General features: G+C 39.5%; 2 protein-coding genes across 3 annotated transcripts; both read left to right on the forward strand.

Moving 5' to 3' along the window:
* Window positions 1–1,455: 1,455 nt before the first annotated feature.
* LOC148352905 (solute carrier family 35 member F5-like) lies at window positions 1,456–18,532 on the forward strand. Of its 2 annotated transcripts, XM_088353208.1 has the most exons (15): window positions 1,456–1,683; window positions 1,771–1,924; window positions 4,892–5,041; window positions 5,203–5,262; window positions 6,590–6,674; window positions 7,976–8,169; window positions 8,244–8,325; window positions 8,394–8,481; window positions 9,698–9,762; window positions 9,822–9,926; window positions 9,992–10,151; window positions 10,249–10,339; window positions 11,581–11,735; window positions 13,155–13,247; window positions 15,330–18,532. In XM_088353208.1, exons 2-14 carry the CDS (start codon window positions 1,787–1,789, stop codon window positions 13,234–13,236), a joined length of 1,455 nt encoding a protein of 484 aa, XP_088209334.1. In that variant the 5' UTR covers window positions 1,456–1,683; window positions 1,771–1,786; the 3' UTR covers window positions 13,237–13,247; window positions 15,330–18,532. The 2 variants fall into 2 exon arrangements, with proteins under 2 accessions (XP_088209334.1, XP_088209333.1); XM_088353207.1 differs by lacking the exon at window positions 13,155–13,247.
* A 2,002-nt stretch (window positions 18,533–20,534) lies between these two features.
* Window positions 20,535–24,560, forward strand: gpr39 (G protein-coupled receptor 39). The gene is made up of 2 exons (XM_088352829.1): window positions 20,535–21,774; window positions 23,503–24,560. Exons 1-2 carry the CDS (start codon window positions 21,000–21,002, stop codon window positions 23,943–23,945), a joined length of 1,218 nt encoding a protein of 405 aa, XP_088208955.1. The 5' UTR covers window positions 20,535–20,999; the 3' UTR covers window positions 23,946–24,560.
* Window positions 24,561–26,530: the final 1,970 nt, after the last annotated feature.

Consider the following 26,530-nt stretch of genomic DNA (forward strand, 5'->3'; position numbering starts at 1 on the left):
CCCTCTCTTATGCCTGGCAGTCAGTATGCAGCAGCAGACCAGTCAGCATACCTGTCAACCTGTACGTTTTTGCCGTACAAAGTACGTTTATTATGCATTTTAAGACGTGTAGGACGTACAAGAAAATCTGTACGGAAAAATGCAAATTTGTCAATTATGGGTACCATCCGGTAAACACTGACTATCACGAAACGTCAAATCAATCAAGTCAAACGAGTTCGCCGTGGTAGGCTCCATCTCGGTATCATTTTTTTTTCATTGCAATTGAAGCAAGCGGTTTGATGATACTGTGCGCATGCGTCTGCCGCCTGGGGATTTCCCATTCTGTGGTAGTTGTGTATTGAAAGGGAGTCCGTCTCTTTTTAGAGAACCGCCTTTTTCGGATCAACTCATTAAATAGAGCCGGCTCTCAAACGGCTTACTTGCTTTGATGCATTATATTACGAATTATTATGTTGTATAAAGAAGTTGAGAAAAAAAGGAAGTATAAAAAGAGAAAATGAAAAAAGACGGGTTTGTGGTTATCCCTTTAATCAGTATATTACCAACAATAATTTAATGTAGAAAATGAATTCATAATTTGAATAAGAAAATTCTACTTACGGTAATTATATTTGCATGTATTTTTCCTTCCACAGTAAATGTCCAAGCTACTTAATGTTTATAACTTTTTTTATAATAAACCTCATTAATGTCTAGCAACTCAGTATCTCACAACAAAATGTTAACTAACAATATATATGATATAACAAAGCACATGTACAATATAACATGTTAAACTACATATATAAACACATTTTGAAAAAAAATGGTGTAAGATTATTTTGTATTTTGTAAGGTAAAATACAACAGTTTGTAAGGTCATGGAGCCGTGGAGGTTGATAGGCATGAGTCAGGGAGAGGTGCTAAAACTGCTTGTCAAAAAATGTCCTCAAAAATAACGCTGAATTGATAAAAACGGCTTTTTATAATCAAAAGCTTTTAGCAACATAATTTGATTAAAATGTTATCAGAATTCAATTTTACATTTTGTATTACTTTAAGTGAAATGAAAAAAAAAACGTTTTTAACCAGCGAGACACCCTGGACCTAAAATCGCCCCTCATGTATTTGCATTTTGCATTTTTTGGGGGGGAGAAAAAAAAAATAAAAAAGAGAAAATACAATTAGGGTTTCCCTTTCACCTTAAGTTTTTATTTTTTATTTTCTTTATGTTTTTAATTATTTTTTTGAAGAACAAACCCGGAAATATAATTATTTTCAGTCATTATTTCAACGTCTAAGGTAATATTAAATTCAATTTATATTTTAACGTGTCATTAAGTAAATAATTTGCTATACAAATACAATAAAATTGTCCTTTCAACTTTAAAAGTTTTGTTTAACGTTTACAATTTGTTTTTATTTTGAAGGAAAGGCCCGGAAGTTTTCACCGTCTGTTATCGGTTACCATGACACATCACTCGTAAAAACAAACATGGCGGCGATAGTCGGTTGAGTAAATTCATCCAACTCTAACCAATTTGGTAGGGTTTGTTTGTTTTTTATTTTAAAGAAAGGAACTTCTTTTGGAAAAATATTACCTTACCAACGGCGGCTGAAAGGGAAAAGGCGTCGTTCCACGTGAAATAACAACAGGTTTGACGTCAACAGCTGTTTGGAAGCGACTCTTGTTTACAAAATGTAAATCAAGTTAGATGGCTGCAATAATTTCTTGGATGACAAGTTAGCTAGTGATAGAAAAGTGACAGTCTTTTTATTTTGTTTTAGCGTGCAGTGCGTGGCGATGGAGTGCGCGTTGATGATGAAGCGGATGGGCTCTCCGGGTAGCTCGGCTGCAGCCCAGCGGAGGCGGATGGTCCTCGGGGTGCTCATCCTCCTGCTGGTCGATGTTATCTGGGTGGCCTCCTCTGAGCTCACATCGGTAAGAAAAAACAGCCCTGTTACAATAAGTGGACACCTGGAATGCGACAGGAATTCGTTGTATAACGAACCCGACCGTTAAGTGGAATTTCCGCAAAGCGGGAGATATAAAGCTACGGTACATACCTGTCAACCTCCACGGCTCCATGCCCTTACAAAATGTTGTATTTTCCCTTGCAAAATACAAAATATTCTTACACCATATTTTTTTTCCAAACCTGTTTATTAATGTAGTTTAACATGTTATATTGTACATGTGTTTCGTTGTATCATATATATTGTTAATTAACATTTTGTTGTGAGATCCTGAGTTGCTCGACATGAATGAGATTTATTATAAAGAAAAAGTTCAAAATTAAGTAGCTTGGACGTTCACTGTAGAAGGAAAAAATACATGCAAATATAATTAAGTAGAATTTTCTTATTCAAATTACTAATTCATTTTCTGCATTAAATTATTGTTGGTAATATACTGATTAAAGGGATAACCACAAACCTGTCTGTTTTCATTTTCTCCTTTTATACTTCCTTTTTTTTCTTAACTTATTCATACAACAATAATGATTCGTAATATATGCATCAAAGCAAGTGAGCCAATTGAGAGCCGGCTCTCTTTAATGAGTTGAGACGAAAAAGCTGGTTCTCTAAAATGAGACGGACTTCCTTTCACTACACAACTACCGCGGAATGATGCATGATGGGAAATCTCCAGATAGCAGACGCATACGCACAATAGCATCAAACCGCTCTCTTCGTTTGCAACGGAAAAAAACCGATACCGAGATAAAGGCTACCGCGGCGAACTCGTTTGACTTGATTGATTTGCCGTTTCGTCATAGTCGGTGTATACCGGATGGTACCCATCATTGACAAATTTGCGTTTTTCCGTACGGATTTTCTTGTACGTCGTACACGTCTTAAAATGCATAATTAACATACTTTGTACGGCAAAAACGTACAGGTTGACAGGTATGAAGCTCGCTCATTGGTTAGGAACTCATATTAACCCAAATAAACACATTCAAATACTCGAATCGCTGTGCGCCATTAGAACATCAGCTGCGCTGAAACGCAAAAGTATTTTTGTGTTTGTTTGGCACTTTTCCATTTTAGCAGGCTCATTCAACTCAAAGTGATCTACCTGAAAGTTTGTAAAAGATTGTGATCCTGGCTTAACTGGTTCTGTATTGGAATACAGTGTCTTTCTGGGAAAACTAACGAGTCAACAAAAGCAATAACGCTGAGTCAGCTTTTTTGTGCAGTTATCACATCTGTGGTAACTTAACTGACTGTTAAATATTGTGTTAATATTCAATGTCGTTCTGGCCTGGGAGAGTGGAATGGATTTTGAGAAAAAAATGTTGAGTTGACTTTTTGAGCATTTTCCTACATTTAAGTCATCCCTCCTAACCTTAAGATATTGTGTTCTTACTGAATGTTGTTCAGGCTGAGAAGAGGGGAATTTCTTTCTTGAAAAACTGCTAGGTCAGCAAAACAAAGTGCTGTTTTGGGGGGCATTTTCACCTCTAGAGTGACCTACCTGTGAAATATTGTGATCCTGGCCAAACTTGGACTGGTATCTGAAAATTGAATGTCTTCTTGGGGAAAAAAAAGCTTAGTTAACAAAACCAAAAGTGCTGCATCAGCTTTTTGGCATTTTTCACATCCAGGGTAACTTACCTGACTGCCTGTGAAATATGGTGGGCATATATAAACTCCTCTCCCCTTTTCTTGGGTGGACATACACACAGGCTAAATTAACATTGTATGTGTATTGATAATGTTGTTTGAATAAAAAAATGAAATTTATTTTACCTTTTGATGAAACATAGCTTGAGCTTGTAGAGTTGGGTTATCGAGTTGATGCAGAGGAGGAGAAGGAAATGGGAATGGCAGATTAAAACTTAAACTGATGTTTAACCTTCCACATGTCAGGATTGTCATGCTCTTAGATTTCCTTATTAATTTTGATAGTATTGATTGTCAAGGGTAGCTGATTGAGCCTTCTTCACATTTCTTAAGAATCACAAGCTTCTTTTACATGGTTATTAGCTTCTTCTTTCTCTATTAGCTATGGGTAGCAGTGATTCTAAAACAAATTAAAGGATGTTACACGAGATACTGAACTGGACAAAGAGAACGGAGTTTTGCTAAAATAGTTCAATACAATTGTTAAGTTTAAACTTTAGACACTCAAAGTAGAGAAGACATCAACGGATTTTGAACTTGCAAGGAGGACAGGGAGAGAAGCCTTTCGATAAGGAATTTCCATCTCCATTCTGCGGCCCTCCCCTGTATGACCATTTTTTGGTTAAACAAATCTTCTAGGTCACAAAAACCAGATCAGCCCTAAAGGTTGTGGTAATCAAAGAACAGCAACATGATTGACTGAAAGCGACAATTATGTCAAAACAACAAACAAAAGTGTGCAATAATAGTTAAAATAAGGAACTGGCATCCTATGACATTTCCTATATTAAAAAAAAAAACTTATCAACAATCATATTCAGAAAAGGTCTTAAACATGTTGTGCCTTTAAGAGACGACTTGATGATGTCACTTATGTTCCTTTAAAAAAAAACCTAGTTTTGTATTGCCGACTCACAAAGTATTTACCAAGCACATGAGATTCTGAACTGAATGAAGAAAGGGAAAGGCATTGTTGGAGGTAGTTTAACAGACATCCTATCAACATTTTCATAATGCTGTGACGCAAACCAATGAGACTTGGATTTTACATGACATGTTCCAAAAGTAGACAGGCCTAACTTGTTTTCCATACACAAAACGTAAAGTTTGTATTTGATAAGTTTTTGGCCATGAGAAGAAATTGTTGTTTTAGCTGTATAGTGGGGAAAATGTCATAAAGAGGGCACCGTATCCAGGAGTTCTACTTTAGAATGTTTCAGCATTCTCTTTGATGTGAATCACCCAGTGAATCATGGTCATCTTTCTGTCCTGGTTGCAGTACATTTTCAGACTCCAAGAGTACAACAAGCCCTTCTTCAGTACCTTCACCAAGACCTCCATGTTTGTGCTCTACCTGCTGGGCTTTCTTCTGTGGCGGCCTTGGAGGCAGCAGTGTACCGGCTCCATTGCACGCAAACACGCTTCACTGGTAAGCGCTGGACTGTGAAGCCTCAAGATTTGAGTAGATTTGAAAACGATATTGTTTAGCTAGCATATGGACAATCAAGTTATATTAGTTGTGGAATATGCAAGGCACTACATTTTCTTGTGAGACTGTGGAGCATTTTATAAATGACTGATTCTGTCCAGTTTGTCGACACTGAAGTCTTTGCTCCCTGCACCAATGACGCCCCTGTCAACAATTGCTTGGTATGTATTCATTGTGTTTTTGGCCTATCACATTTACAGGAAATAAAATCTACTTTAGTCCAACTGTTGGATATAATTCCCCCTAAACAGGTTAAGTTGGTCTACTTAAAAAACAAAAACAATGCGTAAGTTTGCATGAAGTCTACAGCGGGTTGCGAAACTATTTGTCCCCCTTGAACTTTGTGATCTTTTGCCACATTTCAGACTTCAAACATAAAGGTATAAAACTGTAATTTCTTTCGAAGGATGAACAATAAGTGGGACACAATCATGAAGTGGAACACACAATTATTGGATATGTTAAACTTTTTTAACAAATAAAAGAAAAAGTGGGTGTGCAAAATTATTCAGCCCCATTGAGTTAATACTTTGTAGCGCCACCTTTTGCTGCGATTACAGCTGCAAGTCGCTTTGGGTATGTCTCTGTCAGTTTTGCGCATCGAGAAACTGATATTTTTGCCCATTTCTCCTTGCAAAACAGCTGGAGCTCAGTGAGGTTGGATGGAAAACGTTTGTGAACAGCAGTTTTCAGTTCTTTCCACAGATTCTCAATTGGATTGAGGTCTGGACTTTGACTTGGACATTCTAACACCTAAATAAGTTTTTTAGTGAGCCATTCCATTGTAGCTTTTGCTTTATGTTTCGGATCATTGTCTTGTTGGAAGACAAATCTCCGTCCCAGTCTCAGTTCTTATGTGGATTCCATCAGGTTTTCTTCCAGAATGGTACTGTTTTGGGCTCCATCCATCTTCCCATACGTTTTAAACTATCTTCCTTGTCCCTGCTGATGAAAAGCAGGCCCAAACCATGATGCTGCCACCACCATGTCTGACTGTGGGGATGGTGTGTTGAGGGTGATGAGCCATGCTGCTTTTACGCCAAACATAACGTCTTGCATTGTTGCCAAAAAGTTTGATTTTGGTCTCATCTGACTAGAGCACCTTCTTCCACTTGTTTGGTGTGTCTCCCAGGTGGCTTGTGGCAAACTTTAAACGACACTTTTTAAAAAGTTAAAATATCCAAAAAAGTGTGTTCCACTTCATGATTGTGTCCCACTTATTGTTGATTCTTCACAAGATATACTTAGTTGCTTTCGGTGAGTGACATGAATAAAAGTATCCTTTAATTCATGGCAAAAGTTAAATGCAGAAACTATGCATGAAGTGCTTTGCCCTTGTAATCGGAATACTCAAAACGCCATGTATACAGGGTTAATTTTTAAACTATTGACTTGCTCTAAAAATCCAACTTTTGGTCCCAGTCAGACTATATCCTGCATAGACATGGTAGGGTTCTGGTCCTCTTACCAATGGCTTCTTCTTTTCAGAGCGAACCACTTTACGTGCCCGTCAAGTTTCAGGACGTACCTAACGATGTGGCCAACCGATTGATCGATGTCGATTGCGAATCTCGTGAGTTGGCTTTGTTTCATAACCACATATGTCACATATGTCAAAGTGAAGGCTCGGGGCCGGGTGTTGCCAGTGAGAAGGTTTTCCATGGCCCCTGAGATAATCTTAGTACATTACTCTATCAAACAACAGGATTTTTGTATTTTTTTTCCCTGAATGGTACCTGTCCATGATGAAAGTGCTGTTTGTGGTTTCTAGATGTTTACACTTTATTGTATTTCAATCCAATTATATTAAAACATACTTTAATTGAGAGAACGAGAAAAACAATTCTAGTATTTTTTTCCTTGGAAGTCAATGCAGCCCACTTTTGCTAAAATAAAAACTATAGGGTACTGATGGTGCCTGAATAATAGCGGCTAGCTGGCCGGAAAATGAAAATGAATCCACATAATACATGCCAAAAATCATCCAATCCCTCCTATTTTGAGTAGTTAGCACAAACTTTACTTTAGGGTTTCGCGGTTTGCTTTGGTATTTTCATCGCCTAGCACTTTAGGGGTCGAATAGCACATCATTAGAAACTGGTACTGCTTTGGTAGCTGACATGTCAGACGCTCTGACTAGCTTTTGTGTTTGTTAGCTGTGACTAGCACAACATTAGCAATTAGCATTGGTTTAGCAGCCGGTATATCAGGCTCTCTCACAAGCTTTAGGGGTCGTTAGCTGAGACTAGCACAACATTAGCAACTAGCATTGTTTTATCATCTTATGGAACTCAGGCTCCCTCACTAGCCTGAGAGGTCGGTAGCTGTGATTATACAATTTCAGCAACTAGCATTGCTTTAGCAAATGACATCTTAGACACTCCCTAGCTTTAGAGGTCGTTGGCTGTGAGTAGAACAATATTAGCAACTGGCATAGCTTTAGCAGCAGACATGTGATCTTCTGATTAGCTTTAGGGTTTGTTACCTGTGACTAGCACAACATTAGCTACAATCTTTGCTTTAGCAGCTGATACCTCAAGCTCTCTCACTAGCTTTAGTGGTCGTTAGCTGTGACCAGCACAATTTTAGGAACTAGCATTAGAAACTTATTTCATTTAAGGTTCATGTAATGGGTATTTTCATATTAAGGGAATTTGTCTTATTATGCCTTACAAATTTTAAAGACTACTGAAGTATTTCAAAAAAGCTTTTATTTTTCTGATTATACTTCAATATATTATAGCTCCAATTACCTTCAATAAACTACATGCTGCATTTGAAAAATTGTCAATATTCCATCAGTCCGGCCCTAGACTTTTTGATCCGGCCCTCTGACTTTGTATGTGCTTATTAAGCATGTTTGTTGCATTCCAGCGGCTTGTAAGAAGCATCGTGTGCGCTTCAGCAACATGATGGAGGTGCGCCAGCTGCCATCCACGCAAGCCCTGGAGGCCAAACTGTCGCGCATGTCCTACCCGGCCGCCAAGGACCACGAGGCCATGTTGCGCACCATGGGCAAGCTGGGCATCGGCGACGTGGCCAAGATCAGCTTCTTTTTCTGCTTTGTGGTGCGTCACAGTCCCGTCTTTGGAATTTGGACCTTGTTTGGTGTCATAGTGAGCATACCTTTCTCCTGGGGCAGTGGTTCCTCGCCAACCTGTCATACCAGGAAGCGCTGTCCGACACACAGGTGGCCATTGTCAATATCTTGTCATCCACGTCAGGTGAGTCACTGTCAAAACGATGAGCGCATGCTTGAATTCACTTTCTCCTCCTTCCTGTCCACCCACAGGCCTCTTCACGCTCATTTTGGCTGCAATCTTTCCCAGTAATAGCAGCGATCGCTTCACGTTGTCCAAGTTATTAGCAGTGGCGCTCAGGTGAGACTGCTGATGTTTTGAAACGGGGATCTGTAAAGTAGACTTCCAGGATAGGACATGAATCTGTTCTGAAGTGGAATTGTATAGGGAAGTTATCATATTGTGGCGGATAGAGACCTATGATAATTATCTAATGCCTTTTGAACCTCCAGTGACCTAGAGAAAAACGTCAAAGTAACAAAATAGTATGTAGTAAGTACTACTTATTGGTAATGTGCTTGCATATAATCAAAATACTTTATAAATTTAAAGGAAAAAATAAATTTACTCAGAAAATGCTTGTCTACTAGTGATCGCAAGAAGAAAGCCGTAGGTTTGAGAGTGTTCTCACGTTGCGTCCCTTTCTCAAGGTTTTTTCATTTCCTCAGGTTTTAGTTTCGGGGATGGTGTAATAGTAGTAGTCTATAGTCTGTGCAGCCCTTTGACAATTCTTATTATTAAAGATGACTTAAACATGACTTGACGGTTTCCTTTGGTGTGACGTACCTTGAGCTGGTGGAGTAGGTAGATGTAGAAAAGTGGAGACATAGCAGATTTAAATCTAAATGGATTTTAAAACATCCTATCACAAGGATTATTAAACTTGATTGGTTATGGCCATTTTCCCTAGTAAGAGTAACAAATCTATGATGCACGTTTTGGTGTGACCTGATTTGAGCGAGTGCAGTTGAGTTGCTGGTGGATGCAGAAGAGGTAGTATAGTTCATTCATTTGGCAGTTTCAAGAACAATTTTTTTTTTTCCTTTTTGGCCGTTAAGTGACCAAAATATTTTAGTGCTGGTTCAAAAGAACAGAAACAGCCTCAAACATACAGCAAAAATACATGAACTATCACATAAATGTACATTCTTTTAAAGTACTTGGAGGTACTGTATAAATATTTGCAATTATTACACATGAGCCTCTCCTAGAGGGAGCTCACATCATTGTCGGCCATCCTTGTAAAATGCTGGGCAAAAAAATTTGAAGAAAAATGGTGCGGTTTGGTGTTTTTGAGTCTCCGTAGTTGGTATTCTTCCTTGTCCCTTTTACCACTTGTTTTTGGTTGCACTAAACAACACAGCAACATGTAGTGATCAAATGACACACACTGTCCTTTTTAAGTACAGCTGCAGCAACAAAACATTTCAATAGGTTTTTCCATAAAACCAAGAGCTGGTTCTAAGTCCTGTTTTTTCGCGCATTGACGTGGCTCCTCTTTATTTTTAATTTTTAGTATGGGAGGTGTGGCCCTGGTGAGCCTATCCAGCATGGAGCGTCCCGACGAGAAAGGCACCATGGGTAAATCTTCTACCCAGATCTTTGAAAAGAAAAAAGTGTGATGTCAAATCCTGGCGCAGGTTCCTTGTGGTCTTTGGCCGGAGCGGTTTTGTACGCAGTGTACATAGTGATGATCAAGAGACGGGTAGATCGGGAGGACAAGTTGGACATTCCCATGTTCTTCGGTAAGACCTGAACATAGCGACCTAAGTCCAAAGGCCAAACGGGGTGTTGCGTTTGTGTGCGACAGGTTTCGTGGGTTTGTTCAACCTTCTGCTTTTGTGGCCGGGCTTCGTCCTGCTTCACTACTCGGGCTTGGAGGCCTTCGAGCTCCCCAGCAGGCTGGTGTGGACGTACATCCTGGTCAACGGCCTCATCGGGACAGTCCTGTCAGAGTTCCTCTGGCTGTGGTGAGGGCCTGATAAGTTTATTGTGTTTTTAATACCAGACCTAACTCCTTTCCAAAACGGACCTTTACTCTTATTGACTTTAATTTTGCCTGTGCAGGGGCTGCTTCCTCACTTCGTCGCTCATTGGAACGTTGGCCTTGAGCCTTACCATCCCGCTCTCCATTCTGGCTGACATTTTCATGCAGAAGGTCTGTACAATACATTACATTGAGGATAAATATTTTGTTTTGTAGCCTTGCTGATTTTACAAACAGTAAATCCCCCGGATATTACATTAATCTAATTTGAGGAGGTTACTGCCTGGTGAAATTCTCATATAGAGGGGATAAAACCTATGCTAATGCCTTTTGATCCACCAATACCCCTGGTAGAAACATTCAAACAGCAAATTAGTATATAATAAGTATTACTTATGTGTAATACATAAGATGAAATACCATTATAAATAGATATATTTTCTTTGGAAAGAAACAATAAAACTTTTATTTACCTTTGTTGTGACGTAACTTGGGGTGGTACTATGCAGTAGCAGTTGGATGCTGGGGGGTGTTTGGTTTCATTTTAAAATGAAAACTCATTTGAAAACTTTTAAATGCGAGGACTGTCATACCCTTGGATTTCCTTGCTTTAATCGCCTCCTTATTCTTAATATTAGTCTTGAATGCCAATTGCCAATAGCCATGTAACTTAGAGAGGGTATTGATTTGTACGCCCCGTTTATTCTTCTTGATTTTCGTAAGCTGGGTTTCCATGGTTATTGTAATTTTGCTTTTTCTTTTAGCCTTACTGCAAGCTTTAGGACCTATAGCCAATAAGAACGGTACAAAAATATTGAGTATCGCATTGCAACGTGGTTAAGTATTTTCCGAGCAGTTCGGCGGACGCGGCGTCACCCTAATAAGGATTAGCGGTGCAGATAATGAGATGATATATATTTTTTTTTTTTAAGGGGCGTCGCTACTTCGCAGATTTTCACATTTTGCGGGTGGTTTTGTTCCCCATTAACCGGGTCTAAAAAATAATAATTTAACAAAAAAAAATATATATATATATATATATATATATATATATATATATATATATTTTTTTTTTTAAGGTGCGCCGCTACTTCGCGGATTTTCACTTATCGCGGGTGGTTTTGGTCCCCATTAACCGCGATAACCAAGGTCTTACTGTATAGGAGCTAGTTCAGCAAATAGCATATTAAAACTTCTTAGGTACTGTCACTGTATCCTGGGGTTCATGTGTATTCTTGTAAATTATGAATATGTAATTGTCACCTTTACAGCCTACAATAGTCCACATTTTCTATGAAATCTATTTCTGTTCTTTTCTAGAAAAATTACAAATGCCGTGTTTTACTCTATTGCTCACAAGAGCAGCTCATGTTGCAACAATGGCAATTACGAGATAATGTTTTTGTGTGCAGGTACGTTTTTCGTGGCTGTTTTTTGCTGGGGCGGTGCCAGTCTTCCTGTCCTTTTTCATCGCCACGTTTTTATGTCATTACAACAATTGGGACCCAGTCATGGTGGGCCTGCGGAGACTCTACGCAGTCGTCTGCAGAAGACATCGCCTTCACAGGTAATCACAAACTTGATTTGATCAGAAACTCATTGTTAGGCCTTCACTTCTCTTCAATCACAAGAAGTCTCAAAGGGCTCTATAGACTAAAGACTTCTATAAGACCATCCCTAAACAGAAACCTAAATCAGGGTAAGGCAAAACTCAAAAACCTCTGCATGAGAAATAAAAAACCTTTAAAGGGGCTGCACATGAGGTAATCCCCCTTCCAGAATGACCAGGCTGTAATTGATGTTGCCATGGCATCAACAAACAATACAGACTTCATCAACCTGAAATGACAGAGTTACCGGATGACAGCTTCCTGAGGTCAACATCATTTTTAAGCTATTGAATATAAACATGTTTTAAGCTTAGATTCAAACTCTTTCACTGAGGTTGCAAATTGAATCTCTGAGAGCAGAGCATTCCACAGCACCTGGGCCCGAATGGAGAACGCTATAGAACCTGCGGATTTCTTCTTGCCTCTTGGGATCACTAGTAGACCAGTGTTTTCCAAGCAAAGGATTTGAGCATGAACGAAGGGGGAGATTTTAATCTAAAACATATGCATAATTTTGTATAATATCCTCATAACCTTAAAATCACATCTTAAACTGACAGGGAACCGGTGAGGGTCCGCCAAAATTGGCGTACTGTGATAAAACATTTTTGTCTTTGTTAAAAGCCTCACTGCAGCATTTTTACCAGCTACAGGCTTTTGATTCTTGACTTCGGGGGACTGGCGACTAGTACAATGCAGTAATCGAGACGGGAGGTAACAACACATGAGTTATAATTGCTGCATTCAGGCCTTTTTTCCACTATTCCCTTCTCTGGCCTCTCATGTTAGCCACTTGGCTGTAGGCTATGGCTCAACGCTATTGTTAGCTGCTCTGTGTAAATATAGCTCAGGTTTTACATCAGGGGATGGTGTAATGGTGTAATAATAGTCTGTGGTTTGCAATAATCTGTGGTCTGTGTAGCCCTTTGAGACTCTTTGTGTTTAAGGGCTATACAAATAAACATGACTTGACTTGACTTGAGTCTTGGCCTTTTGAGTAGCTCCTCCCGCTACCAGCTAAAGTTAGCCACTTGCACCATTTGTGCCCAACTCCAGCTATTGGCTCTTTTTAGCTGCTTCTGGTGTATCCAATTGGCTCGGTCTTTTATGAGATTAACTGCAGCTTTCATGTTCTGGGGCTGGCTGAAATTCAGATTATTCCGAAGTCGGCCAAGTTGTATTCTTTGGGTTTTTTGTAGTGTTTCTTCTTCAATGCACACACTTATGCTCCATTCCAAGCTCCATTGACCTTTATTGGAGAGTTATTACACATTGTCACTTTAATGCGTATTAAATTGACTAATGTAACAGTCATAGTTTTTGTTATTGTAAGGTGTTCATGACTGACAGTCCTTCTCCCCTCCCTATTGCAAAAGACTTCCCGAAGACAAGGAGCTGTGCGAAAGCCTTATCCCTTTGCACACTGTCTCTATGAACCAAGGAAGCTTGTGCTCATGATCTCCGGTCAAGTGAGTCATCCCGTTTTGTTTTATTTTAAAGCGAAGCTCCTAAAAATTGTCTGTCCTGTATCTGTGATGATCCCCATCCGCCCTCCCTAGTCACTGCCTAATGTCCAAACACGGAAGTACATGACGAGACACATAAACGTTTGTTCAAAGCGCTGATAACAACCATCACCGCTAAAATATTTCGACCTGGTGGAGAAGGGGGACAGTCGCTAGAAAATCCTGCTCTGAATTCAGTAGCCCCGTAGGATACAACTTGAACTTGTTCTGAAATATGGATCTCAAAGTGATAATACCGTATAGCAGGGAGCCAGAACCCAATAATATTTAGCTAATGCCTTCTTTATCTCCGGTACTCCAGATGGAAACATTCAAATAACAAATTAGTATGTCATAGGTACTACTTAAGTGTGATATATTTGCGTAGGATTAACTAACATTTTAAATAGATATTCATGTAAAGGAAAAATACAATTTGATTTACCTTTATATGTGATGTTACTTAAGCTGTTACAGTAGAGTAGCTGGTGGATGCAGATGGGGGAGAAGACTGTAGTAAAAATAACATCGGTTTTAAATAAAATGTCCACGTGCAAGGATTGTCATGCCTTTAGACGATTTCCTTGCTTTAATCACCTCTTTTTTCTTACTAATTGTCCTAACCGTCAACTTGTTAAAGCCATGCAGCTTAGCATGGGTGGGGATTTGTGTGCTTTCCTTGTTTTTCTTTATAATTGCAAGCTTTGTTCTCCTGGTTATCATGTTTTTGCCTCTCCCTTTACCATCTCTGCAAATTTGGGGACCCACAGCAAATATATACAAAACAAAAGTCACAGTCTTTACACATCACTCAACTGAATGAAGAGAAAGGCATTGTGGAAGGCAATTCAGCCAATAACATATCAGCATTTTCCTGATCCCGTGACACAGACCAATAGCAGACCAGCATTTGAAGTGACGTTGACCAATAGCAAACTTGCATTTTAGAGACTCAGTAATTGGTTGTTGATGCGGTATAGCGGGTTAAATGCTGTAAAGAGGGTCAAAAAACACTTTATTTCACACCGTAAAGTGAAAACTCCATAAGGCAGAGTCGCCATATCCATACCTGTCAACCTCCACGGCTCCATGCCCTTACAAAGTGTCGTATTTTCCCTTACAAAATAAAAAAAAAATCTTACACCATATTTTTTTTCCAAACATGTTTGTTTATGTAGATTAACATGTTATATTGTACATGTGTTTCGTCATATCATATATATTCTTAATTAACATTTTGTTGTGATATACTGAATTTCTCAACATTAATGAGGTTTATTATAAAAAAGTTCAAAAATTAAGTAGCTTGGACGTTCACTGGAGAAGGAAAAAATACATGCGAATATAATTAAGTAGAATTTTCTTATTCAAATTATGAATTCATTTTCTAAATTATTGTTGGTAATATACTGATTAAAGGGATAACCACAAACCGGTCTTTTTTCATTTTCTCCTTTTATACTTCCTTTTTTCTTAACTTCTTTATACAACAATAATGATTCGTAATATAATGCATCAAATCAAGTTAGCCGTTTGAGAGCCTCTTTAATGAGTTGTGCCGAAAAAGCCGGTTCTCTAAAAAGAGACGGGCTTCCTTTCATTACACAACTACCACAGAATGATGCATGATGGGAAATACCCAGGCGCATCAAACTGCTCACTTCGTTTGCAAAAAAAAAAAACGATACCGTGATAGAGGCTACCGCGGCGAACTCGTTTGACTTGATTGATTTGCCGTTTCGTGATAGTCGGTGTATATCGGATGCTACCCATCATTGACAAATTTGCGTTTTTCCGTACGGATTTCCTTGTACGTCGTACACGTCTTCAAATGCATAATAAACGTACTTTGTACGGCAAAAACGTACAGGTTGACAGGTATGCATTTCCCGGGGTCGACTCTAATTAGGGAAACATAAGCTATCACAACTTATCTGTGTGTGAAACAATGCAATTAATTAGAGAGTAGCCTAACAAAGATTCTTTATGATTGACGATTGAATCTTTATTTGATTTTTTTTTTAAATTCTTGGTCTGTTTTCTTAGGTGTCAAATCAATCTGGCGGCAAAGACAGACAATGATCCAGCCGTGCCTGCTGGCCGAGTTCTTCCTCTAATTTTGTTTCGTAAATGGATATAAACTGACGTCAACAGATGGCGCTGGACTCGACCATTCTTGACCAAATGAAATGTGAGCAGAGCGCCAACAAAGGATCTTGTGCGGCCTTCCACATTCAAAGTTTTGCCTTTCTTACAATGGCCTTTTTCCAGTCTCTTCTCTTCCAGTTGGAAAGTATAGCGACACTACGTTAACTCTGTTCACATCGCAGGTCAAACGGACCGTTTTTGGTAGCTTATCTTTATCTGTGGCCTCAATGTTTGTTTCTTGGCAGGTTTCTTATTTTCACTTTTGCAACATTTATTAAATGATCACTGAGAGATCAAATTGACTCGTTTAGGTTCCAAAATGTTTTGTGTTTTGAACTTCTAGTCGTACAAGCATTCGCAACATTTGCCCCAAAATGTTCATGATAACGTTATCAATTATGACGTTAAAGGGACAGTGTGTAATATTTAGCACCAAAATAATGACATTGATTAGGGAAAAAAACTTAGGTGGGGACGTTTGTATTTAATCGACATTAGATGAGACCTAGATGGGGGCTGGCATGATTATCGGCCATTGCACTGTCCGGGATTTTTTTCTTCTTTTTATTTTTTATTCCTTGCATTTTGTCTCTTTTTCTTTCCCCCCTTTTTTGTTTTCTTCGTCTTCTCACTTTTTTTCTTCTTTAATTGTTTTTTAATGTTCTTTTTCCTTGATGTATTTCCTCCATTTTCTTGTTTTTTCATTGTATTTTCTTTTTTTGCTTTTTCTCCTTTTTACCTTATGGTTTAATTTTCTTCTTTTTTCCTGTTTTTACCTTCCTTTTTTATTATTCCTCTCCCTTTTTCTCCTTCCTTTTTTAGTCCCCATTTTTTTCTGTTTACATCATATGTATCCTGGTTTTCCTTTTTCCTTTTATTTTTTCTTTGCGAGTGGCTTTGCAAAAAAATGTAAAGAAAAGAGTTGCGGTTTGGTCACTTTGAGCCTCTGAAATTTGTATTCTTCTTTGTGCTTTGTAGCACTCCTTTTCGGTTATATTACTCAATAGAGTAAAATGTAGTGGTTAAACATTACACACTGTCCCTTTAATATAAAGCCCGGCTGAGTAAGCTACTTGTCCAGTGTCAGAGATCCGAAAAACCAACCTGTACCATTTAGAAAACAATGTTTGAAGGGACTCAGTAAAGAATCGGCAAAAAGCTATTTTTGCTCCTCAGAAAAATGCATAAGATATCCAGGGTTAGGGTTCTTAATGGCCAAAATCCCAACAAAAGTTTTACAGTACAGTTTGTTTTAATTTCAGGTACGATTGTCCCGCACAATCAAATTTTTCCCCTGATATAGAAGAAAATTAAGATTTGAAAGTTTCGGGGTTCCTACCCCCGCTTGAAATACTTGAATATTATTATTGTGTTCTCAAGGATTGAAAAATACTTTAATTTTGGGTGAAGTGCTTGTAATTGTGGCCATGTTTCACAAATCTGCTTAAAAATGACACTGATACTGCTCTCTAGTGGCTTCGCTTTGCCATTGCATTTTTTCCTGCATGATTAAAAGCAGCTGGCATTAGTTTGTATGGCATTGTCCTAAGAATAGTTATTGCCCCCTATGGGTCACGCCCAAGAGGACAGGTGCATGCTACACCCAAACAGGCCACTATAAAATGTGTATTGGTGCGAGGATTACGTATCAATTGCGGGCCGTGCAAACAATAAGGGTCGTGTTTCCCCAATGGTAAATCGTAAAGGGAAGAACTTCCTGCTACTAACAATTTTATCTAAATATTTACATCATTTACCCCACTGGTCTTTGGGGAGAAATTTGTCTCAAAAATATTTACACACGTGTTGTTCAGATCAACAAATATATTCGAGATTTACTCAACATCTAAAATCACGTCTTGATAAATCCACACACAAGATGAAAAATCTCATATGTGATTTGCAGATAAATTTGTGCATCAGCAAAATACATGATTCACACCAGATTTCTTCTTTTGATTGTACTGGAGAAATTGAAGAATTAGTTTTGAAAGTCCATAAAAGTGCTTGAATTCGGCCATGAAAAAGATGTACAAACCCTGATGTTTAGACGCAATCACATTTGAGGGATACATATTCCATATTTTATCATTATTGGGGTTCCCAAAGCTAAGGCCAATGGTTTTGACAAGTAAGAAACCAAGAAAATGATCACGGTGCAAGCAAAACATGAAATAATTGCCAAGCAGGAGCATGGCATTTGTGTCATTGACCTGGCGAGGGAGTGTGCCCATTAGGAATATGTTTAGCAATGTTTTTGTGGTTACGTAATTGTAAGGGCTGTTTTTTTGTAGTGCTGGGATTAGTTTATATTACAGATATTTATATTGGAAAATTTCTTTGGACATGATTTCTTTGGCATATTTCTTTCTTGGAATGAACTGAATCTTAAGGTACTTCTGTATGTTGGGTTGAGTCGATTTCCAGGAATATTCTCGAGTAACTTCTTCTCAATGAGTTTCTTTCTTCAAGCATTCCAAAACACAAATCTTTCACATTGAAAAACTGTTTTTACTATGATAACTTAAATGGGTCAAATTGTCAGGTTTTCATTCGAATCTCTGCAGCCTGTTTTCAGATCGGCCTTCAAAACTTGTTGAAGTATGTATGCCGACATTCGTCGGACCACTCCAATTTGGTGCTGTTGGGTTTTAGGCCAAATTTGATTTCCGTTTCCAATGAATTTATCTAGTCACAGAAAAGAAGATTTCTTTCTTGTCTGTTTTTGTGCTCGCTACCTAGAAAAGGCAAGAACCAGCCAGCATCGTTTCTGTGAGCAGGTTCAGCACTTTAAAGCTAAACGTGTCAGCTGTTTTGATTTTATCCTATGTACGGCTACTGTCTGTAAACTTTCATGTTGCCTCGTTTGGTTTCCGATGAGTTTTATTGCTTACTTTGGGGAAATGGCAAAACAAGAACAACAATGTATCCACATGAATGTTCTGTGTTCAGTTCCCCATCTCAGGTACTTTGTCTTGATAAGAAATATATAACAATATGTACGGTATTCGTGCTGCTTTTAAATGTCAATCATTTACATGTGTAACTCTATTTGATTTTTTCCTGTGCTATTAAAGATATGTTTTTAAATTTCCCAGTAATTTGGAGTATTAGAATTGTCTTGATTGCACACAAGTACAGAAGGCTATCAGGGAAATAGCCACAGTAGCCGAAAGCAGTTCCAGGTGGCTGTGGCTTTCAAGAGGTCGCAGTTGGACCCCTTCTGCAGGTGAAGGGTAACTCAGTCCTTGCTGCCTCACTCAGGAGAGGTGTACAGGTAAAGGGGCCAAACACCTGTCGAGGATGCAGAAGGGGTCCGTAGGAACACCACAACACTTCACCAGTTGGAACCTTAACATCCACATCCGTCGCGGTCTCTGCTTGTAGCGAAGCACCTCCGGAGTTCATTTCATCTTTATTGTCATTGATCAAAACGCACTGTAGCTTGTTTATTACACGAAAGTAGACAGCGTTAGGAACTAAATATTAAAATGTACCGTTGACCAAATTGTTCGAATTAGTTATCTGACTCCATTAACCAAACACAACCTACATTCTCCTAACAATGCGCGCTTTTTGATGGAAAAATGAACAAGAGACCGGAATTTCCACACGGGGGCAGACTTAATTTCTTAAACAATTTAGCTAAGTGAACTCCATCGAATATTAGCCAAATTAGTGTGGCTCGAGTCTTCGTCAAGGCTCCTCTCTCGATATTCTTCCTTCTCCTGGCCCACATTTTTTCCGCAAGATGGTGTGCCAGCTCCTCCCATGGGCGTGCCAGGAAAGCCCTCCACATGGGGTCCACCATCACGGAGAAGTGCGTCCCGATGTCTGATAAACTCATAACAGAAGAGCGCTTATCAAAAGAACTTCTCCAAACAATGCCTGCCGTCCACGTCACAGTTCTGTTATCAACAGAACTAAACAAAACATTCCGCATTCGGATCAGCATGACCTGTCATTGAACTTAAACCTTCTCTGTGAAAATCTCCATTGCATTCAATAAATGTAACTTGTATTCAACCGTATAAAATCCCTTATAGTCAAATGTATAAAATCCTTCAACAGCACTCCAGGGTAAACATGGAATAAAACACTTAAACGAAAACAAAAAAAACATTAGGTTAAATAGGCAATATTTACAAGATAACACTATCTACAAGCACTAGGTTACAAGTGCATTCGACTGAGCAGAGAGCAGCCATGATCTGTTTGGGCTGTGTTTATGACCCTCTAATACACACACCAGAATCTAGGCCCTCAGGCTACATCCGGCCCCAGAAAAGGTTTTCTTCGGCCCCTGAGATAATCTTGATTCATTCCCCGTTCTTCTCCTTGGAGTTGAGTAAATGATTAACACATTATTTATTTTTTGTTTGAAGTGGATTTTAGCCCACTTTTGCTAAAATATGGACTACGGATGGTGCCTGAATAATACCAGCCACTCATTTAATTGTCATATTACGGTGATTTTCTATGAAGGATGTTTGTCTTTTGTGCCCGTTAGAAATAAAAAACTACTGACAAAGCCATAGGAAAATATAATTGTCAGCTTTTGAGTAGGTTAAATTAGGTCATATGCATTATTGGATCATTGTAGCTGAATCCTTCATTTGGCCCTTTAACTTGTTTGACTTTTGTCACAACTGCTCTGCAAGGTTTTTATTCTACATACTGTAATTAAAAGTAAAATATTGGGTAAATTGAATAAGAAACGTTGATTAATAGGGCCAATGTCTCAATAGATATCTTTCAAGCAGGAATTGTATGCTAAATACACCTAGACTTGAGTTAAGTTTTGAACTACAATAAAAGTCAAGTACAATGCAGTTCGTACAATACAAAGACAAAAAAGGCAAGCACATTTTTTAAAATGTTTCCTTTTTTTTTGTAAAAACAGTTTGAAAATAACACAACGTCTAAAGCAATGCCTCTGGAATTCCATATCGAGTGTAAAGACAGGTCCATTAGTGCTAATGATAAGGAGGGTGAGTAAACCTCTGCTCACTGTTTAATATTTAACTTTCCTCCAAGGGAGGAAAGGACGACTTTTGTCTAAGTGCAGCCTCCCCGCCCCTCTACAACCTTTTCAACTTTGGAGATGATCATGTTGACAACTATTTGGAGCTCACGGAAGATACAACAAAATCGTCAATGCTTAGCGCAGCGAAGGAAGAATCCTTTTAACTTTTGCTTGTGGTTCTAATCACAGCAACTACACCCAGGAACTGATAAGACGCAATCAATATGAGCAAAATCCAAGCCACATGGAGAAGATCAACGAAGAAAAAAACTGAAACTGCACAGGATCCCGTGGACCTTCTTGACGTCGGATGTCAGGATTTAAGACGTTTTATCGTTGCTGCTTCATAAAACTCCTGCAGAATTGTGAATTGGAGCCTGCGCCTGAAGCTAGGCATACTTTGAACTAGATTTGGTGCCAGGACTCTCACAAGTAGCCATCAAAAGGATTCCGTTCGGACAACTTACAGGAAAGTCTTGACTACATTCAAATTTATTTTGGTTTCAGCTTTCTGACAATAATAAGACACGATCCAAAGCAACATGGACACAGAGACGCCCGAAGAAAAAGACTGGAGGCAGCTGGAACCCAACCAGGGTATCAAAGTCTTTCTAACCATCTTGTACAGCCTCATCCTGGTGACAGGCATTGTGGGCAATTCCGCCACCATCCTTGCCACGCAAATTCTCCGGCGTAACGGCTACCTTCAGCGCAACGTGACGGAGCACATGGTTAGCCTGGCGTGTTCGGACCTCCTGGTTCTGTTGGTGGGCATGCCCGTCGAACTCTACAGCGCCATTTGGTTCCCGTTTACCTCGGCGTCGGGAGGAGACGCCGCCTGCAAGGTCTATAACTTTATATTCGAGGCGTGTAGCTACGCCACCATCCTTAATGTGGCCACGCTGAGCTTCGAACGCTACGTGGCTATCTGCCACCCGTTCCGATTCCGGACCCTGAGCGGTCGGCGTACGTCGGCATTGGTCGCCCTGGCCTGGCTGGTATCTGTTCTGGTAGCGCTACCATTGCTGGTGGCCACAGGGACTCAGGGTCACATACCGGTTTCGGCGAACGAGCCAGTCCAGAATTTGACCTTCTGCACCAACTTGAGGGAACGCTGGCTGATGTACAGAGTGAGCATCTTTGTGGCCTTTGTGGTGTACATGTTGGTTTTGGGCGGCGTGGCCTTTATGTGTCGAGCCATGATCCTGGTCCTGAGAAAATCCATGGGCTCTTCAGCCGGAGGAGACGGGAAAAAAATGTCCAAGCATGAGAGTACAAAGGTGAAGATGGCCAAGAAGCAAACCATCATTTTCCTAGGTATGTTAGCATTGTTTTGTCAAATATCCGCGTACCTTAAGGGTGGGACACATACGAGTCTCTCCCTAAAGTAGTACTGTGTATTTCGGACCACAGAACGCATCTGAAGAAAATCTGCATGCGTAGAGTAAGGAAGAAACTCAACTTTGTTTTTCTACAAGCCTGAGTGTATTTTAAGCCCCAGGTGCCCACAGTCATAAGAATAAACATATTCACTTCCAATTACTTTTAAAAAATTCAGCAGGGAAATGTCTGGTGCAGAATAGTAACACATTTCGCTGCGGTTAAGACACTTGCTTGCGGACAGTATCCACAGCTGTCAATCTTGATCAACTAGCGCAGCACTTTATATGAATTCAATTTACATTAACATATCTGCAGGAATGTGACAAAAACATTCTCAAAACGAAACTCAATTTACAGTATTGACTAAAATTCAGAAGCCCGTACAATCCCAGCAGCCTGTACACAAGCTAAGCCATGCAAGTGATCTTAATCACTTCCATCCATTGCACACAGTGAGAAAAATGAGACTATGTTTTGCTACTACCACAATAAAAAAAATCATACATCAATGCTTAGAATCTTTCTCACGTCAGCTGTTGAATATTTTAGTGTGGCAGCAGGTGTAGAAGATTTCAGTATATTTTGGGCAGGGCACCTGTATGATGCGACAGGGGTAAACCAGTGAAAGCTGTCAGGCCCTGCTGTTGAACAGAAGAGTGTGTTGTGCCACCCTGACCAGAGTGAGAGGGCCGCTTCCTTGTGTCCCGTTTGATCTGGAAGGGAAATGACCAACTTAGGTGCCAATATGCCTAACCTGTTTGGTTGTTTGGGCATTTGGGTTGGGCATGGTCCGAAAATTTTTGTGTGTGTTTTTTGCTATTTTTTCCCTTTTTTCTTTTCTGTTATTGTATGTGTCTGTCTTGCTGTCGGTCACCCCTCTTGAGGGATATGACCAAGATAGATAGATAGAGAGAGAGAGAGAAAAACAAATAGATAAATCAGTCCTTTAACTGTCACCATAATATCAGGTACCCCTCCGTAGTTAGTAACTATTGTTGGCATGTATTGTGATTTTTTATGCAGTAGCGGCATGCAATACAAGGTCTCTCTTAAGGTTAAAATAAATCGCATGACTCAATATGGGTACAGGCTGTTGTGATTGTTCTGGCTTCTGAATTTTAGTCAGTATAGTTTTTTTGTTTAGTTTTTTGTCGCACTTCTGCGTGTATGTTATTGCCGTTAAATAATATTGACTGCTGTGGTAGTTGATTAAGATTAACAGCTGAATGTAAATGAATGTCTTAATCGTGGCACGATATGTTACTTTTTTGCATATCGTTACTCCTGCCGTTTACACTCCCTGCATTGAAAATGTTCAGTTTTCAGAACACTTGGCAGAAATCACATTGCGTCATCACCCGCTGCGGGAACCCGTGATGTTTTGTCTTAATTAAACGTCTGGCTACCCCTGGTCTGCACCAGTGCTAAGCCAGTTGCTTGGCGTTGGGGACGCGCCACCGAATGGCCCCAACCGGCAGTGCAGCTGGGGAAATCCGGGTAAGGGACACAGGTGCAACCGTGCGCCACGGGGAAAATAAAAGAATAAGCAGCATCACATTTTAAGTCGCAGTGTTTCAAATGTAAGAAAACAAGTAGACGCTTGTAGCTCGGAATTTACGGTAGATCTTGAAGTTGAGTCTGTTTTTGCATATAATCCCTCAGTCCTGATCGTGGGTTCCTTGCTGGTGTGCTGGTTCCCCAACCAAGTCCGCCGACTGATGATGGCCGGGACGCCCAAGTCCCGCTGGACAGCCGCCTATTTCCGCAGTTACGTCACTCTGCACCCGGTGGCGGACACCTTCTTCTACCTGAGCTCCGTCCTCAACCCTTTCCTGTACAACGTGTCGTCTCGTCAGTTCCGGCAGGTTTTCGTCCAGGTTCTGCGTTGCCGCTTGACCATCCAACACGCCAACAAGCGAAGCGTGCCGACCTCCCGCTCTCGGTCCCTTCGCTCGTTGCGGCCCCTGCTGCAAGGCGTTCGATCCGCCGGGTCCAAAGGAGCCACATCCTGGAACCAAAACGACTCTCGAGAAGGCGTCGAAACAAAAAAACAGGAATCGGAGTCCATGACTCGGACGGACGTGGGATCGGTAACTGAACCATAATGTGGCAGAATAACACCTTTCACCTAGGATTCTTTTGATTATCTGAAAGGAATTGGGAAACAACTGCAGAAGATTCATAATTAACTCGTACTGCTAATATGTCATGTTGATTTTTTTGGACCTTTGTTAATTCAAGAATTATGGTCAGCAAATGCTGGCCACATATAGCCCAGTACACATTTCAGGATTCAAACAACGTTTTCATGGCCAAATTCTTCCACATTTTAAGGACTTTTTTGTTAAAAGAAGAAATCAAAAATATATTTGTGAAACTGAACAATGCATGAGTAAATATTTTGGGAACAAAGCTCTCCCAATATACTGTTGGTGTTGGGTAAAATGACGGTTATGTGTAGCTTACATTTTCATCTGCAAGAAGTTCTTCCCATAACAATTTACAACTTGAAACGCTACCTTCATTTTTTGCATGCTCAGGAGGTAATGAGGGTAATTCATATTGGCATATTTTTGCTGTTATCTTTTATTTGACCATATTTTCAACCTGTTTTTCAAGTTTTATTCTCTATATATTTTCTAGCTTTTCTAGAAAACTTACATGCACTTAAAATGAGCAAAACTATCGGTCAGTTGAACAATAAATTAATTTTACTACATTCAAACTATTCTTTTCAAGTATTAATTGAACTCAACAGAATTATGTGCAAAAGGAAAGCATTACATATGTATATATATATATATATATATATATATATATATATATATATATATATATTTATTTATTTTTTTTATTTTTTTTGCAGTGTAATCTTAAACAGCTTCATCAGACAAAATAAATTATAAAGTATACTGTACTTCATAAGCAGGTGATAAACATATGAAATTCACCTACTAATATAATAGAATGTTAAATATGTGGCTGATCACTTAAAAAAGCAACAATTTGTACAGAAGATTGCACATTTTGTCGTGGCACACTAGACAAGGTTTCACGGCACACTGTTTTAAAAACACTGCTCTTTACTGTCTACCCACCAGGATCTCAATAAAGTCTACAGGGAAAAACCTTGATTTTAGCACTTAAAATTCTTTGTTTTTTCATTTGCGCCCACAATCCTGACACAAATATTCACAGTTCCGTCATCTTTTTCAGAGCGTTTCTCACTTAAAGTATTTCTTTCGTCTTGTTTTGGTTTTTTTTCTCCTCGATATTTAGTCGTTAGGTGACCAAGCTCCCCAATTCCAACGCCTGATGCCAAGCGCCAACCAGGGAAGCAATAGGTACCAATATTGTAAGTTTTAGATATGACTCGGCCGAGGCTTGAACCTGTGACCTCCCAGCTGGAGCTTTATTCTAATCCAAAGGGTAAATACATTAACCACAACAATATTTACTGCCCGGAACAGCATTCTTTTGTTTTCTTCATGAACTCTTAAGAACACCTCTTCCAGTTTTAACACGTTTAGTTATGACCTTTTCCAGCTCTGGGTAGTTTACACCTAATGTAATTTTTTCTCAAAAGAAGGTAGAAAGTTTGCGATATAGCTTCATTTAAATGCAAAATATAAATAACATCATCATTATTTGTCCCCAGAACTTGAACTTATTTTGTAATGTGCACTGAAAAATACTGCATCTGGTTTTAAGGCTTTTATTTTGGGATTACTGTACTTCCAGTTTAGTGTAGTTTACACTTAACCTGATACTGAAATACAGCAGAAAGTTTGCTACGGAGCTTCAATAAGGAAATATTTATTTTCAGACTACAAGGGCTTATTATTTTTTACTAATTCACGGATCCCTTAACTGCATTGGAACTGCATTGGTCATCGGGGCACCAATGAGGATACAACTCTGGACAGTCTTCTCCACTGTTCCTGGCCTTTTTCTGGGTCATGGCAAAGTTGGCACATGTCCATTCCTTAATGTTGTCAGCCCAGTTCTTTTTCAGTCTTCCTCTCCTTCTGCCCCCTTGGACTGTGCCCTGGAGAATTATCTAGCTCAGTCCTGATGGAAGTAAACAGCGCTTGCGTGTGTGTGATGTCTGATTTTACCTCTATGTTCTTTTCCCTCCAGATGGGTTAAGTCTGGTAAGTCCGGCTGTGGTTTGAGCTATCCGGGCCATCATTTCTGGTCCTCAACCCCTATTCTAATATGACAGCTCTAAGATATTTTAATCCGGTGACAGGTTCTAGCTCTCTGTGGTTGGTGGTGATGTTTGTGGCGATACCTTGGGGATTGTGGGTCATTACTTTTGTTTTTTCTGTGCTGATTTCCATCCCATACTGGCTTGATGCTTTGTCCAGATGATTGACCAGATCTCTAAGTTCCTGTTTGTCTCTTGCCAATCTGGCAATATAATTAGCAAAATGGAGATTTGTGATGTTGTGTCCCCCAATACTGACTGTACCTTCATGTTGCTCCAGAGCTTCGGACATCATCCTCTTAAGGAAGATGTTGAATAAAGTCTCACACCGACTGTGGTTCAAAACCACGCTCCAATAGTACCATTGCATGCAGTGCTTCAATGGTCTGAACTAGCATATGTTGTACTTCCACATGATGGCCCATAAAGTGGCTTACCATACTGTCAAACAGCTTCTTGAAATCAACAGAAAAGGTGATC

Source organism: Urocampus carinirostris, chromosome 14 (genome assembly GCF_059441175.1).
Source record: "Urocampus carinirostris isolate Australia breed hairy pipefish chromosome 14, RoL_Ucar_1.0, whole genome shotgun sequence".
In the NCBI taxonomy this organism is placed as follows: domain Eukaryota; kingdom Metazoa; phylum Chordata; class Actinopteri; order Syngnathiformes; family Syngnathidae; genus Urocampus; species Urocampus carinirostris.